The sequence below is a fragment of the Eucyclogobius newberryi genome, unplaced genomic scaffold, assembly GCF_026437365.1.
Source record: "Eucyclogobius newberryi isolate DKJ021-1_F unplaced genomic scaffold, fEucNew1.0.hap1 SCAF_17, whole genome shotgun sequence".
Lineage (NCBI taxonomy): Eukaryota > Metazoa > Chordata > Actinopteri > Gobiiformes > Gobiidae > Eucyclogobius > Eucyclogobius newberryi.
Window position 1 is genome coordinate 22,886,218 of NW_027315801.1, and position 16,740 is coordinate 22,902,957.

Genomic DNA, 16,740 nt, shown 5'->3' on the forward strand with positions numbered 1-16,740 from the left:
AACATTGTTAATGAGGTATTTGTAGTTTATTACATCTTTTGTGTGTGTAGTTTGGGTCAGCTGCACGGTCAGATCATAGAGAGGCTCGTGCTATGCCCTTTTTAGTCGACTAATCCATGACATTTCTTATTTTTCTTGCACAGTTAGCATATTCTTCCAAGACTTAAAAGGCCACTTTTAGGGTGTGTCGTGACAGTGCCCTGCAGCTTGTATTGAATGGAATATGCTGAAGCTGCCAGCAGACATGAGATGAGTCCAGACAAGAATCAGCAACACCACACACTCAAGAGCGTATGGTTGCTCGAACACTGGATTTCATACTATTGAATCCACACCCACGGAATAGTTGAAAGTAGACACAAGCCTCCATATGAATCTTCTGTCAGTGTGGAATCAATGGCTATGTTCACATGCACTCCAAAATCTGATTATTGTCTGACTTCTGGGCATTTAAGATTATTTAAACAACATGCAAACCCCAACCTCTGATGTGAGTAATCAGAAGGGCCATGATCAGAAAGAAATCTGATTTTTTTTTTATTTTGATCATCTTATAACTTACAAAACCTGATGAATCTGAGTGCACATATACCTCCAGAGTTCAACAGTCCAAAAGCAAGTGGTGATGAAAGAGGTGAATCTGTGCATCCAAAACTAGACCATTAATTAAATCGCACAGATGTAGCACATTCAGTGTGCATTTTTGTGTGACATGAGTTTCTATTTGTTCTAGATTGACAACAATGGTTTACATTGGCATATGTGCAAACTTTTGTATTGTATAAGACTGTAACCAGGTGCACCATGGCCTACAGCTAATCGAATTAAATTGCCTTCTCTAGCATGTCTTTATGTTTTTTCAGGCTCTGCTGCCATGACCTGCTCACAGCGGGGTGTGTCAAGCAGCAATATCCGTACAGGGGTGACACTGCTACCGGTCCAACCTGCTCCACTGGGATGCAGGTGAATGAGGAGGAGGAAGGCCGGCCTTCAGAACCGCCCACCAGCTCAGGTGTATAAAACTCCTCCACATCCTGCTACATGACACTCAGAGGGACTTGACTCTCCTCTAAGTGCACTGCTCTGCCAGGCCTCTCACCCTCCCTGCAACCATGAAGACCATGAGTGTGAGAACCACCAGGACCAGCTTCAGCAGTGGTGGCAGTGGTGGCTACAGTAGTGGTGGCGGCTTCGGTAGCAGTGGCGGCTTCAGTGGCGGTAGCATGCGTATGTCCGGCGGTGGATCCGGAGGGGGATTCACCTCCAGGTCTGCCATTGTCAGCGGCCGTGGCCCTGCTATCTCCTCCTCGTCTTCCATGAGACTGGGTTCAGCGGGCGGCGGTGGCGGATTCGGCGGCGGCGGTGGCGGATTCGGCGGTGGCGGATTCGGCGGCGGTGGCGGATTCGGCGGCGGCGGATTCGGCGGTGGCGGATTCGGCGGAGGATTCGGAGGGGGAGCTGGAGGCATGGCACCGACCATCTCCAATGTCACAGTCAACCAGAGCCTCTTGGCCCCCTTAAACCTAGAGATCGACCCCAACATCCAGGTTGTGCGCAGCCAGGAGAAGGAACAGATGAAGACCCTCAACAACCGCTTCGCCACATTCATTGACAAGGTGAGACGGATCGAAGGGTAGCACAATGCCATTCAACGTAGAACTCAAGTTGGTATTACGGGGCATGGCAACAATTCTCTCTAACTTTTCATTGCGTCAAAGTCAAAATTAAACTGGAGTCTAAAATAAATTAAAACAGTTTGAAAACGTCACTAAATTGGACCTTTATTGTTATAACATGCCAAACCTAATGTGATTATAGACAAGAAGAGTTTTCAATAGCTTCTTGTAATTGAAAGTGCAGGTAGGAAACACAAGCAGCCAGATCTGGTAACGGATGGCAGTGAAGGATCGTGTTCTCACCTACTCCTATGACGGCACACAGTCAATGGGCACAAGAAACTGGACACTCCCTTCACTAGTTGTAGAGTTTAACTAGTGCTGGTTTGACTGTTTGTAGCTGGAGGCATCAAGTTTAATTCTGTAGGTGTGCATTGGGCAAGGCTCATCTGTGACAGTTTTCTGCAGGCTATAAAGCTCTCACATCAGGTGGAGAAGGTGTGGCCGAGCGCGGGCACCAACTCCAATGTCAATACAGCAGCAATGCTAATCTTCAACTAAAACAAAGACCTGGTTGTAAACAGTCCTTATTTTAGTGCATACATTAGCGTGGGAAGGTCAACACACAAGCATGATGACATTATGTTCAAACAAAGGTAAATATCAAATATGGACTCTGAATGTGCAGACAAACATAGAATATGGATTTTCTTTGGAAGGGCTTTGCTTATGTGACATTTCTAAATACATCCTTTTGCTTCTGCAGGTGCGCTTCTTGGAACAGCAGAACAAAATGCTGGAGACCAAATGGAGCTTGCTTCAGGATCAAACCACTTCCCGCTCCAACATTGACGCCATGTTCGAGGCCTACATCAACAACCTGCGCAGACAGTTCGACGGGCTCGGCAACGAGAAGGTCAAGCTGGAGGGAGAGCTGAGGAACATGCAAGGCCTGGTGGAGGACTTCAAGAACAAGTAAGCTTTGTAGATACAAAGCGGCCATTTCAAACTGTTTTATCTTCACATTTAATACTTGCTGTGTTGCAGATATGAGGATGAAATCAACAAGCGTGCCTCTGTGGAAAATGACTTTGTGCTCATCAAGAAGGTAAGAGATACGGAGAAGATAAGCGCACCATTTTAGAGTGATGGCTAACTTGCTGCTCGGTTGGCAGGATGTCGATGGTGCCTACATGAACAAGGTTGAGCTGGAGGCAAAGGTCGACTCCCTCACAGACGAGATCAACTTCCTCAGAGCAATCTACGAAGCAGTAAGAACATACCCACAAAACATTATAAAACACATCAAAACATTGTATTTGAACATGAACCTCTAATTGATTTACAGACAGAATGAATTAAAATAATTTTTCTTTCAAGGAACTGTCTGAGCTCCAAGGACAGATCAAGGACACCTCAGTCATTGTGGAGATGGACAACAGCCGTGGCTTGGACATGGAGTCCATTGTAGCTGAAGTTAGGAAACAGTATGAGGACATCGCCAACAAGAGCCGTGCCGAGGCTGAGAGCTGGTATCAAGCTAAGGTACAAGCAATGAACAATACTACAATAATCTCATTTTTTAAAAACACCTTCTAATCATAAACTCTTTTTCAGTTCGAACAGATGCAGTCTTCTGCTGGACAGTACGGAGAAGACCTTCGCTCCACCAAGAGCGAGATTGCTGAGATTAACCGCATGATCAGCCGCCTCCAGAATGAGATCGAGACAGTCAAGGGCCAAGTGAGCTATTCTTCACTTCTTTCAGTCAATAGAACATATGAAATGCATGCATGAATAACACCTGTCATGTGCCTCAGCGCGCCAACCTGGAGATCCAGATCGCAGAGGCTGAGGAGCGCGGCGAGTTGGCAGTGAAGGACGCCAAGGCTCGTGTCGCTGACCTGGAGGAGGCACTCCAGAGAGCCAAGCAGGACATGGCCCGACAGGTCCGAGAGTACCAGGAGCTCATGAATGTCAAACTAGCCCTGGACATTGAAATCGCCACCTACAGGAAGCTGTTGGAGGGAGAGGAGGACAGGTAAGTCGAATGGCTTGTACTAGTTATGGGCAGTGTTTGGTGAGTGTGCAGAAATCATGCTAACTGAATTTGTTTCTTCAGAATTGCTACCGGTACACAGGCCACAGTTCACGTACAGAGCTCCATGTCAGGTTTGTCCTTTGTTATCATGTTAACACACGTAATGTCAGATAACGAAAAAAGTAGCATAAAGTAATTTAGTCAGTAGGTAGACTAAAATTGTATTCTAATCATGTCAGATCTAATGTATCTCTCTTCTCACCAGGAGGCGGCGGCGGTGGTGGCGGCAGCGGTTATGGCGGAGGCATGGGCGGAGGCATGGGCGGAGGCGGAGGCGGTTATGGTGGAGGCATGAGCATGGGCGGCGGCTATGGCGGAGGCATGAGCATAAGTATGGGCGGCGGAGGCGGCGGTTTTGGAAGCAGCATGAGCATGGGCGGAGGAAGCAGCAGGATGTCCTCCAGCACCAGCACGAGAATGAGCCGCTACTAAAGAGCAGAGCATCTCTCCACACTCAGGTCCTCGTTTCTTCGCCCCATTTTCCCCATGTTCAGCAAAGCCACCTGTTCACACCAGCAGGACCACGTTCTGAGAGAGTCAGAGATACCATCAGTCAGAGCAGCATGCGAGTCATTTCTCTCTTCTGTCAGTCAGCCTAGATGTCTTAGGGGTTAGTTTGTGTCATGACGGAGAAGTCTTTACACAGAGCTGTAGGAGAAGGCTGCAGTTATTCGTATGACTAACAAATAAACCAATGACCAGCTGTTACTGTCATAGGCATAACTATGCTCTCCTCTGCAGTCCCTTCAGCCATATGCACCACTGTCTTCTGAGGCTATTCTTTTACCCAAGTTTCAAATGGTGTCTGATCTCTGTATATTACATTTTCCTTTTTTCACACCATCAGGCTGACTGGGCCTCATGATTTATCCAAGTGTATGTACCACCTGCACCACAAATAAATCTGACTCATAACCTGCAATTCATAGTCTGTCTAATTTGTTTATTTTTATATTGGTGAAGTGTATGTATTACATATCAATACACAGAATCATGAGCAAATGACATGTTCTGAGAATGTATTGTTGCCACGGTGAATGGCTGTGTCGGTTATCATTTGTTCCTCTTTGTCCCACTAAATGTAACAGTATTATATAATTTAAAATACATATATAATCAAAATAGCCTAATATTGTTATGGCTATTTTGATGTTTAACAATTGTCGACTATCTCTCATGCTGCTCTCATCCTTCACAATGTACCTCAGTGGTTGATCTCAAGACAGTGAAAGGGAACTGTATTTCAGGCCTGGAGCAGAATACCAGTTAAATGAATGCTTTATAACCAACATGGCTGTTACACAAGTGCGTGTTTCCACAGAGCTTTGGATTGTTTGCATATGAGTTCATCTCCGGTGTGATATTTATATCCACTGACAGAGACGTAGGCAGATGCTTAAAGACAGAATGTCCTCCATTAAAAAAATTGAAGACTTGTAGAGTTCAGATAAGGACAGGTCAAATGAGTTTGTTATTCTACTGATGTTATTCTAGCATGTATAAAAGCATAAGCAACTGGAGACGTCTCCTAGATGAGAAGTGATCAAGTGTAGATATGTGGTTTTAATTAGTAAAAAACGATTCATATCATTGAGACTGTGGTCCTATCGTCTGCCCAGACAAGACTGACTGAAAACTGAAGGATCTGGCTCAACAATCATTCCCCTCTCATCATATAATGTTGTATTTGAAAGGGTTCTTACTCCCTGTTTCAATGGTATCCTGTATCCTATCCAACTGAAAAAATATCAGGTGGGACACGCCCTAAAATGTCTTACAGTGCTGTCCTCTGGTGGGAGTGGGAATCAAAAATGGCATTCATGTGTAACAGTTACAGATTCATTATTATATAACAGGGGTGTGCAAACTGTAGCCCGGGGGCCAAATGCGGCCCTCAAATCAACCTTTTTTGGCCATCCGGCTTCCTTCTAAGTTGGCCCAAACAACAAAAAAGTAGTAGCATTTGACAAATTCAAACATGTTTCTGTTATACCAACCTAATATTAATGTTCCAAGTCTTATTAAAAGGTGTGGAGGTGCATCAAAACTATATCAAATGCAACATTTCTAATGGTTCACTTGATTGTCTGGTTGTCTACGGCCCTTTGCTCCGTTTCAAAATGCAGCCCTCTGAGAAAACTTTTTGGACAACCCTATTATACAATAAATGTGAATAAAAAAAAATAAATCATTGCTATTAATATTAAGCCTTGCGTAACAAATAATATGCAACAGCTAGTAAAAGAACAACTTTTATTTCCTTTATGTATTTTGTTTATTTACATTACAGTCCAATTGCGCAGCATGTCCCTCATGCTCTACACTTTTAAAATGGGGGACGAGAATCCAATAGATTAAATATATTGGATTACACTGTACACACCATTTCGAAAACACAGACACACCACATTTTGACCTTTAAATATTTGCAACAACCACAACTTTATACTTTATACCAGCACTTTGTGAGCAGAGACACGAGAATTCATTGAACAATGAAACAGTCTATTTTAAGTGGAGTCATACATGAATTTGGTTCAGCTTGAACTAAACAGGATAAGTGTACAGTCTACATTGCAGTCTTCCTTGGATCGTCAGGGTCAAAGGTCATGATCTCCATGTGGATAAGACCTGTGTGACAAGGGATAAAAATAAAGACAAACACAGAATTAATACATTAAACATGTACAGTATAATCTCTCCACAACTGGTGGGAGTAGGCTACTATTTTAACTACAGCTGCCCTGGGACAGACAAGACTAGAACTATTTGTGAAACTATATTAATTGTACGGAAAAGCACGGAAAATATTAGTCTATATTATAAGTTTCAAAGTTTTGAATAAAAAAATACATTAGCAACGCATTATGATTAGATAAAGCTCAATTTATGCGTGATGCGTCCGCGAGGTTAGCGTCAGGGAAAATTTTGGAACTACGTGGAAATGAGCAGCTAACTCAGAATTTCAGATTTGTCTGAAGCCGCAGGAATGTATATACAACTATAAATACGTTTTCTCTGTGCCTCTCATTTCTGTGTGGAATGTTCATGCGGAAAGAATAATCCAAGTTTATTGGTGCTGTTAAAAATGGCTGTAAGGTTCCCTGTAAATTTATACTTGGGGCTAATAGAGAGTAGACCCTTGCAACACCACTGCACATTTTACTGATACTTTAACCTCAACTAAAAACATTTAAAGCCACAGTTCAGCCCATTTCTGTTAAGATTGCCAATTATTGAAAATATCAGAACATTAACATGTGTCATTGTCCGCTCTTAGTGACAGTTACATTCCAGGAGGGGGCAGCAGAGTTAAGGAAGGACATAATGTGCCAGTAAAGACAGGCAGTTCAAACTCCTAAAAAACATTTATTTTAATCAGATTTGAATGTTTTAATTGGAACATTGAGTTGAAATGAATAATACATCAGTTCAGGTCAGTTGTCAGGGCAGCTAAACTAAAATCTATCCTCCCTCTTTGCATGTAAAATGACTGGATGTGGCTTACTTTTCCACTCCCCCACCGCCAGCTCCAGGCTCTCAAAGGAGTCATCGTAGGGCTCCGAGTTGGGCTCAGACTCAGGATCGTGGTACTCGGACAGGAAGGGTTGAGACAAGCCCTGAGCGGCAGTGAGACGCTTCTCCGGGTCCAGCAGAAGCATGCCCTCCAGGAGCTCCACCGCTACAGACACACAAACACACACACAAACAAACAGAGCCCAACAATCAACACAGAATGATTAAAAGGAGAACAAAAAATAGGAAAATAGATCCTACCATGTTTTTCCATTTTGGGGAACACCTCCCTGAAGTTTCTCTTTCTCTGTGGAGGCAGACCCTGCACATATGTCTGCGCCTGAGGAATACACCAAACGTTACTTATTATTATTACTACCACATATTACATTGCATTATATTCCGAAGTTAAACGTTTTGTACAGGTTGCTGTGTCTGCACAACAATAAAGAGGACACTACACGTGGAGGAATACAGTCATCCTCATTTTTCTTCCAAAAGATGAGAATGTTCAACAATCATTACTGGTATTTCCTTTGTATGTGCAAGCTACGATAGAGAAAACGAGTTGTGTTTAATCAGTGTTTTGGCCTTGTTCTAAATAAAATAATGTAACATGAAAAATAGGCCAGAAGTTCGCTTAGGTTTATTACGGTATTATTGTCCTTTTAATCTTCTTTTTTTTTCAGAAAAATATGCTAATTTCCCCTCTTAAAACTGTTTTATTATTATTATCAATAATATAAATATATTATTATTTACTGAATTCTTTATTTCTGTATTCTTGCCTGTTGCAACAAAACCATAATATTCCTTACATTATTTTTTTTCTTTATTACTCTCCTCAATAGAGCACCACATCTCTGAGTAAAGCACCATTGTAAAAAAATGTTCTGATCTTTTTGGCTAGCTAACTGCACAATGCTACACAAATGTTACACACACTAAAACTAATAGCTCAAAAGTTCTTACATCTTTGCTCTGCATCTTCCGGACCAAAGTGCTGTCCGGGGTTCCTGTCAAACACATGATCTTCTTCAGCTGGTCAATGCCTGAGTAAACTGGTTAAAGCCATAATTTCTCTGGACTCAGAAAACACACACGCACACAAAAACTCCACTCTTCACCTTATTGCGTTTTCATGTATTACTGTGTGAGGATACTATCGTGTCCCGGGAGGAGAACCTGTCCAGTAATCATCTCAGCCAGGATGCAGGCAGCTGACCACACGTCCACTGGAGAAGAAACATTACGGTTATTTTCTTATTTGGTGAAAACATCACATCAAATATACTACAACTACTCCTAATATACTTGCACAGCCATCACTACTGCACCTCTGCCATCCACGTTGAGTACCTGTCTGAGTGTAGTGCATCCAGTTGAAAATGACCTCCGGAGCTCTGTACCAGCGCGTCACCACGTATCCAGTCATCTCTGTTTCCGTCTGCCGCGCCAAGCCAAAGTCCAGGATCTGAACACATCACAAATCACATCACAAGATTTGGGGTAGGAAATCAACCGATTAAAATGATAACGTGTTTGTTTTTTCACCACAAAGTTATTATTTTATGCTTGTTGGAATCAAATGCAATTCTTCTCCTTTAATGACAGGCATGCTTTTTAATAACATTTAAATAAATAGTCAAACTTTTACCATGCAAAAATAATATGAAATGTTATACTGAGGCCTGGTGTTGGAATGATCAAGAACCTCACTTGTTTTATGGCCATAGGAAAAGGGTCTATAATGATGATTTTTAACTAGACTTTGACCTCACGTAATGTGGTGTTGGGCTGGTTCCACCAAAAAACATTTCGATTGTTCACAAGTTTGTAAGGGCTAATGCTAACAGCTGTAGGGAAAATGGCTCTACAACACTTTTTGCTGGACTGACTTGAAGGCGAGTGACTGACAGCAAGATACCACTGGTATCTTTAAACATCTGAGGACGATGAACATCTCAATAACGTGGACTTTGACTCGGAGGCTCTTCTCTGCCCCACAGCAACAGGGGGTGTTCAAGAGCCCGAGGCCAAGGAGACCCAGCTGGTGTCCCCCACCATCCAGAGGCCTTCACACACAGAGGAAAGCCGTCTGGTCAAGCCTCTATCAGAGGAAAGCACCCTGGTGCGACCTCTCGCTTCCCTTGAAGAGGTCAAGGGCCTCAAGGAGCAGCTGGAGCCAAGTGACGGCCAAGCTTGAAAATCAGGTCCAAGTCCCTGAGTCATTGGACCAGAAGACAAAGACTTTTGAAAAAGCCCAATGTTACTTTCCAAAAGAAAGAGAACCAGCAAGAAGATATCTGCACACAATATCTGTTATCTACAGTATATAATACTGCAGTACAGGACAATGTGCAGCGCAAACAGCAACTCGCCGACACCAATAGAGTGATGGAGAAAAACAACTCAAACATTACTCTCCAAAAAAAACAGCCGGAAGATCAAATCAAGACACATAAGGATATCCGTTATCTATATGATGCTGCAGTACAAACAATGTGCAACTCAAACAGGAAATCGCCAACGCCAATAGACAAGGTTATAGAGCAGGACAATGTAATTACTGAACTGAAAAACACAGACAGATCAGTGCCCGATCCTGCTTTCCAGAGGAGCAAGAAACAAAGCGCAACATGAGCCACTCTAAAAGACTGGCCATCGTGGATGAGTAGATGGTAAATGTTCAGAAGAAAAAGAAAAAAAAAGATCAAAAACTGGGCATTTTGGATTGTTTGCCATCCACTCCTTGCAATAGGCCTATGATATTATAAACAAATAAAATACAGCTATCTTTACTTAGAGAGGGTCTGCCTTGGCGGCAAATAAAAACAGGGAGTAATTTCAAATATTTGTAATTTATATAGAGGTCTGCTTTACCTTAAGTTCACAGTTCTCGTTCACAGCAAGGTTTCCAGGTTTGAGATCCTACGACATAATAACATGTATGTGTGAGTATACATATGTGAGCCTTGGGCATATGGTACATACAGTATTTCAAACTGACCCGATGAATGATGCCTGCTGAGTGAATGTACTGCAAGAATGGATAGAGATACATAGTAAGTACAAGTACACAGATTCCTGACAGCAAATAGTCAGAGGGGTTTTCAAAGGGACCACGGTTACAACCCCTACAATTGCAAAATCGTAATGCTTTTACCACTACCGTGATTTTTGTACTACAACATACACTACTGCGACAGCTTAATACAGTTGACACTCAATTATCTTCATTTAGCCTCAACTATTACTACTTCAGCAACATCTACTATTAGTACTACTACTACTACAACTTGATTTCTACAGCAGATGTTGTTTACTAATACCCACTTTAAATGTATAAAGGATAAATCTGAACATCTCTACGGTTCTTTGAGTCTGAAACTCATATATATAAAACACACAGACATTATAAAAAGTAAACAAAAGTCCTGCCCTCTGAGAATGGTCAGTATTATTGTAGGGATGCATCAATACCAATACTATTGCAGGTTATTGGCTGCAAGATGGTGAGTAGGTTTGCGATTACTAATCAAACTCTTTATATATATTTCTGTTGTTACTTGAAGGATAAATAATTGTTACCTGACACATTTGGACCAGTTTTGTCAAGTTATTTCCAATTTCAGAAAAAAATATATTTTCAATCTATGCACTGCTATTAGTTGATAGTGGGGATTGGCAGATAAATAAAGCTAGATTGGGTTATCTCTAAAATGTCTCTATAAACAAAAAGCTTCGAAGCACTATGACGCCGGACGTACACGGACTGTAAGGTGGGTGCGGTTATTAAAACCAATGCCCAGCTATACTGGCCTCGGAGCACTGCGGGCGCGAGTCAGGGAATAGTCTATTTTTTCCAGACAACGCAGCTGTCTGGAGCATTTATCAGGTAATAAGAGTGTTCTCGCACAAAACCATGTGAATCTGCACGGCCATACCAGAGTTAGGGTAACGCTGCGACTAACCCGCACAAAATACACGCTGAACCCGCCTTGCATTAGGTGTGCACCCGGCTCCCCACCTTAAGCCCTCGGAGGAGCTGGTAAAAGAGGTACGTGATGATGCGGTCTGTAAGCCTCTTCTTCTTCATGATGTGCCCCAGGTCCTGCGCCACTAACGGCATCACCATGTAACTGTGAACAACACGTGGACTTTATCAGCACACTGTTTATCACCATGGTGAAAACAGAAAACGCAGCAGCCTCCAAAGGGACAAGAAGAAACATGCTGACATCCACACTCCTCACACAAGCACCCACATGTACATCGTGCACCAGGCAGGGAGACGACAGCCCAAGAATGTACTCACAACGTCTGGAATGTGTCCAAGGTAGAGGCTGGGGTGAAGACGTTCAGCAGGGAGATCACCTACCAACAAAATAATGCTTATCATGGTGCAGTTAGTCAGAACAACAAGCATTAGATCAGAGCTTTCCTAGAATTCTTATACGAATTTTCACTGTGAAAACAACTGGTACACATCCCAAAATTTTAGAAGCCACAATTTAAGACTGCATTATTTATGTTGATATTGTTTGTTACTTGACCTTTAACTGCTTGTCAAGCACTTAAACCATATAAAAATCCCTAGTTTTGTTAATAAGAGGCATAATTGAATGAAATGTGTTGACTATGGAAAATATACAGGTTATTGACATATATTCTAGATTAATTTCTAGATATGGCGATTTCCGAATAGACCAGGGACTCCATGAGAGAATATATTTTTGAAGGAAAACTGACTTAAATTCATGTTATCTATAAACCCCACAAGTACTGAACAGTAAAAAAGGATGGGCGAGTGCATCGGAGGATCCTTTTTGTAAGAATGGAGATGTAAGTAATTGTGGACTGGTGCTCATGAAGGTCCAAGTCAGAATAACATGGAGACAGGAAAAAACGACTCGCAATCTAAAAGAACAGTGCATATGTGCAAAAATGAGCCCTGAAGGAGACACTGTGTGTGGGAACGCTTACGCTGTGTCCATGTCACATCAAAGGACTTTAATGTAATGGAGTGCCTCAGACCTCCATGACTGCATTTTTGCACATTATGCACTGTTCTTTTAGATTGTTTTTTCCTGACTCCACGACAATAGAATACTACTATTACTACTACTAGAATACCACTTTAAGCGAAACTTTTCTGACATTTTTGTTTTGCATCATGAGGAGAAGTTAAAACATCTGCATTTTGAATAATACATTATAATTAGAACTATGTCAAGTAGGGCAATATTTTCTATTTGTATTTTAGATGCATTATTACTTTTAACATTACCATTTGGGCTGGCTTCTTGTTTACAGGCATAACACTGAAGCATGAGGGCAAGATTATGCACAGAGCTGTAACTGTGACCTGGGCCTTTACTATGGTGGTGGTTCATGTGACATCACAACATTTCACCAGCCAATAATATTTAATACAGATGGTGGGCAGCGGGAAAAAAAATTGACATAATTGTTTAAATGCAGATTTTTCAAAAGTAATTATTCCTAGTTCTTAAGTCCAGTCACTCATTTTCTGAGGGAATATTATGTTACCACTTTGACTTACGATTTAAATATGTCACCGGAGGAAACCTACACGTTTATAAAAGTGTTTTTCTCTCAAAACTAACACACATTAACTTATGTGAAAAAATACAAAAACAGACAAGCTTGATAAAGTAGATATAATGCAAAGTTGAGTGTTTTTGTAAGTAGGTTAGTTAAATTTGTGGTGTAATTTTAGCATTATTGATTCCATTTACTGTACGTTTCATTAGCTTAGCGAAAAACCACTAACTATTATAAACATATAGATGTCCAAAGTATTTACGGTACATGGTACGTAAATGTCTTAACATGCTGCTGGTGATTATCCATCTGTAACTCACTCGCTGCTTCGTGTTCATTTATTATTGATTTATTTTTTGTGGGACTTGGCTAATTCCCCATAAGGAATGACTGGAGCAGGAAGTGGAGCTTTTGTGAAAAGGGCCAATTGAGCTGTTCACTGTTCTGTTCACAGATTGGTGACCTGGTTTATGGTTCATATGTTCAACATCTTCTCTGTCTGCATGAATAAACAAAAGTATTGTGACATCATCAACTTCTATGTAACCACCTGAAATCCAGCAATAAACCTGCTTTTATTACTGTTACAGAGTTAGGAATTGACTGTTATTGTAGAGAATTATTTATGTGTCTGATTTTATGTTTGCTATAACAATACCAATATCAAAGAGCTGGAGTTGTGCAATCCGGCCATTCTCCTGCTACTGCTACCAACACAACTTCTGACAATTTGTGACTGAAAAATATAACTAACCTTAAATTCTGGCATATTGATCCCAAAAATGTTATTCAACCTGAATTGAAAACGGCAGTGTGTCTGGAGGTGCTTACATTGTCGTGTTGTATGTGGCGCAGCAGCCGCAGTTCTCTGTAAGCTCTTTTAGCGTGGATCAGAGACTGGAAAGGCCTGTAGAGCTTCTTGATGGCCACTTTGTCCTTGGTCTTCTGGTCAATGGCCGAGCTGAGGAGACAAATGTGATCAATCAGAAAGCAAAGAGTACAAAAGAGTACAAAAGAGGGATGGTGAACAAAGGATGCTGAAGTCAGAGCTGCACAACAAAACGACTGGACGAAGAACAAAAAGGAGATTCATGGATGGGGGGGGGGAGTTGCTGTGTTGTTATTGTTTCAGTAAAATTATAAAAAAATACTTTTAATATTTATAATATTATATATATATATATATATATATATATATATATATATATATATATATATATATATATAACACACACACACACACACACACACACATTATTACATACAAAACTTAACCAAAAAAATTTACATTTACTCTGAAGGGTGTTCTATGCACACAGATGTTTTTGTTAATGAATAGTCAAGCCTTTGATTTGTAGATTTTGTGTTGTAGAATAAAGATAAGATACTTCCATGAAATGCAAGTTGGAGTATTATGTCCCCAACTTGCATTTTATCTGAATGCACCACACTCTTTTTGTGTGAAATAATTATGATTAAAATAACCTGGAATGTTTTCTATAATTGAGTGACCCTAATTGAACAAACATTAACTCAGTGAAGCGACCCTAATGTTTTTATCATTAAATCTCACTCTGTTTGCACACCTGTGGATCCCATCTTTTAAGGAAATATCACCCAACTTCAGTTAAAGGCCAAAATGGCTGTGTGTTGTTTCTCCACAGTGCAGTGCGACTTGGTTGGCCTGCTTAGATTCCAGACCCAGATTCCAGTGCTCTCCTTCAGACCTGCAGGGACATGCTGAGGAGCCCGGGGCCTCAATGGAGGTTCTGTTTGTAATCACCGGGCCCTTCAGAGCCGGCACCACTGTTTAGCAATCTTTAACAATCAGACAGAAAATACTTTGTCCGTGCCTGAACCTTCACTTATCACTATCATTGAAGTCAGCGTAGAAGTTCTGTGAAGAAAACATTTGACAAAATGAAGATGTCAATATTAAGGTTATATGGGCGAGGCACTGTAATAAAACAATGGATATTCAAAATATATTATTTTTGCAGTGATTTGGGAATTTAAGTCATTATAATAATCATGTGCCTTCTAATGACAGAATAATAGAATGGCTGTCACATCACACACACACACACACACACACACACACACACACACACACACACACACACACACACACACACACACACACACACACACACACACACACACACACACACACACAGCCACTACAAAGTGCATTAGACTTAGTGTTTGCACATGAATTACAGCCTTGATAATGTCTTCTGTGAAGGCCTAATATGTCCTTGTTTTGACATAATCCGATTTCAGCCATACATTGTACCGTAGGCCTATGATCTGAAGGGGCGTGCTGCTGCTGTAAATCCTGCCCAAAGGCTTTTCACTTTTATGACCTGTGTTTGCACCGCCCCAGGCTTACGCACCTACATGTTTTTGGTTCTTTAAAATAACAAATAATATATGGACCTCACAAAGACCACTGCTACTGCTTTGTGTGGAGTAACATAAGCTGACATGTCTGCAGAAAGGGTAAAGCCAGTCTGCCCTCTGAGTGTCACTCACCACACGGTCCCGTACGCGCCAGATCCAATGGAGCGGAGCTGCGTGTATCTCTCCGGGACGTCCCAAGTGGTTTTCTGCACATCCACGCGGTAGTATCCTGCTCTGACAGGGGAGTCCGTGACCGGGGACCCCATGGCACCATGTGGACAGTCTGTAGTGTCTGTCACGTCTGTTCTCCCGTGCGTCTGACAGGTGAGGCAGGTACACAGAGGCGGAGGAGTGGGCAGTGGGCACGCCCTGAGCGCGCTCAGCTCTACATGCTCAGCGGTCATGCACCACCACGTCTGACAGCCAGAGCTTACATTTATGACCATTACGATGTTTTATTTGTTTTCAAGTTTTTATTTCCATCATAGGATTGTATTTTAAGTGGGCCCGATGATGTGAGTGACAAGTCTATCCTGAGCCGATCCTGAGTAAGATACATATCTGAGTTCCCGGTCTTGATTCGCAGATTGAGAATGACTCTTGGATGAGAGTTGAAACGTATCGTTTTTTCAAAAACACTCCTGGACGAAATAGGGATTAGACCAGTATATCTTGACAATACTTTGAACAAAGCCAACATGACCCTTTTGAAGGGGTTTGATCATCTGTGTTTTCAGAGAGAACTGGGAGGGAACAGAGCCCTGGTTCCTCAAGTGTTTAACAACACTGAACAATGATCAAGTGTTTAACAACACTGAACAATGATCAAGTGTTTAACAACACTGAACAATGATCTGATAACATTCAGTGAGGTCAGACATTGGTCAAACAATAACCAGGGCTGACTGCTTGAGTCACTGCGCACACTCAGAACAGACACGTCTTCGTTTACAACAAAGAAACAACTGGACCTATAATCATGATCAGTCGTAATAGGCATACTTCTTTTCTCTCCATCTAAGAATGTGACACTGGATTTTTGACGTACCCTTTATGTAAATAGGGAGTGTCTACAGAGCCGCGGCGCGCGGCCGAAACTGACAAGTTATTTTGTGCCGCGGCTCCTGAAACTGCTGCGCTATTTGACCACGCCGGGTTAGGGTTAGGGTTGGGTTAAGGTTAGGGTTAGGGTTATTGTTAAGGTTAGGGTTAGGGTCAGGGTTAGGGTTAAGGTTAGGGTTAGGGTTAAGGTTAGGGTTAGGGTTAGGGTCAGGGTTAGGGTTAAGGTTAGGGTTAGGGTTAGGGTTAGGGTTAGGGTTAGGGTTAGGGTTAGGGTTAGGGTTAAGGTTAGGGTTAGGGTTAGCCATGAGGCAGTGCCGCGGTTCCTGAAACTGCTGGGCCATTTGACCGCGCCGCGGCTCTGCAGCCACGGCCATATAATTAAGCGTTAATACACCTTATTGTCCAGCAGAGGGTAGAAACGTTCCATAATTCAAAACATTATGTTGGGCTATAAGCAGGTTGGTCTATAAGAAG

General features: G+C 41.9%; 2 protein-coding genes across 2 annotated transcripts; one reads left to right on the forward strand and one right to left on the reverse strand.

Moving 5' to 3' along the window:
* The first annotated feature begins 1,052 nt into the window (after window positions 1–1,052).
* LOC140363152 (keratin, type II cytoskeletal cochleal-like) lies at window positions 1,053–4,639 on the forward strand. The gene is made up of 9 exons (XM_072449518.1): window positions 1,053–1,616; window positions 2,383–2,591; window positions 2,664–2,724; window positions 2,792–2,887; window positions 2,997–3,161; window positions 3,234–3,359; window positions 3,437–3,657; window positions 3,739–3,788; window positions 3,923–4,639. The coding sequence occupies exons 1-9, from the start codon at window positions 1,113–1,115 to the stop codon at window positions 4,147–4,149; spliced, it is 1,659 nt and encodes a 552-aa protein (XP_072305619.1). The 5' UTR covers window positions 1,053–1,112; the 3' UTR covers window positions 4,150–4,639.
* Window positions 4,640–6,126: 1,487 nt separating this feature from the next.
* Window positions 6,127–15,559, reverse strand: LOC140363161 (mitogen-activated protein kinase 12). Its single transcript, XM_072449533.1, has 12 exons — window positions 15,337–15,559; window positions 13,633–13,762; window positions 11,552–11,610; window positions 11,264–11,375; window positions 10,244–10,273; window positions 10,117–10,164; window positions 8,593–8,707; window positions 8,397–8,468; window positions 8,206–8,285; window positions 7,495–7,573; window positions 7,226–7,399; window positions 6,127–6,348 (listed from the first exon to the last, which is right to left on the reverse strand). The coding sequence occupies exons 1-12, from the start codon at window positions 15,468–15,470 to the stop codon at window positions 6,287–6,289; spliced, it is 1,095 nt and encodes a 364-aa protein (XP_072305634.1). The 5' UTR covers window positions 15,471–15,559; the 3' UTR covers window positions 6,127–6,286.
* Between the last annotated feature and the right edge of the window lie 1,181 nt (window positions 15,560–16,740).

Excerpts from the sequence above, each read along its gene's own strand:
- LOC140363161 (XM_072449533.1), bottom strand. The coding sequence starts at position 15,470 with ATGGGGTCCCCGGTCACGGACTCCCCTGTCAGAGCAGGATACTACCGC. Across the intron at positions 11,611-13,632 it reads GCCACATACAACACGACAAT|GTGATCTCCCTGCTGAACGT; the intron begins GTAAGCACCTCC and ends TTTTGTTGGTAG. Across the intron at positions 11,376-11,551 it reads TTGGACACATTCCAGACGTT|TTACATGGTGATGCCGTTAG; the intron begins GTGAGTACATTC and ends TGTTGTTCACAG.
- LOC140363152 (XM_072449518.1), top strand. The coding sequence starts at position 1,113 with ATGAAGACCATGAGTGTGAGAACCACCAGGACCAGCTTCAGCAGTGGT. Across the intron at positions 1,617-2,382 it reads TCGCCACATTCATTGACAAG|GTGCGCTTCTTGGAACAGCA; the intron begins GTGAGACGGATC and ends TTGCTTCTGCAG. Across the intron at positions 2,592-2,663 it reads GTGGAGGACTTCAAGAACAA|ATATGAGGATGAAATCAACA; the intron begins GTAAGCTTTGTA and ends GCTGTGTTGCAG.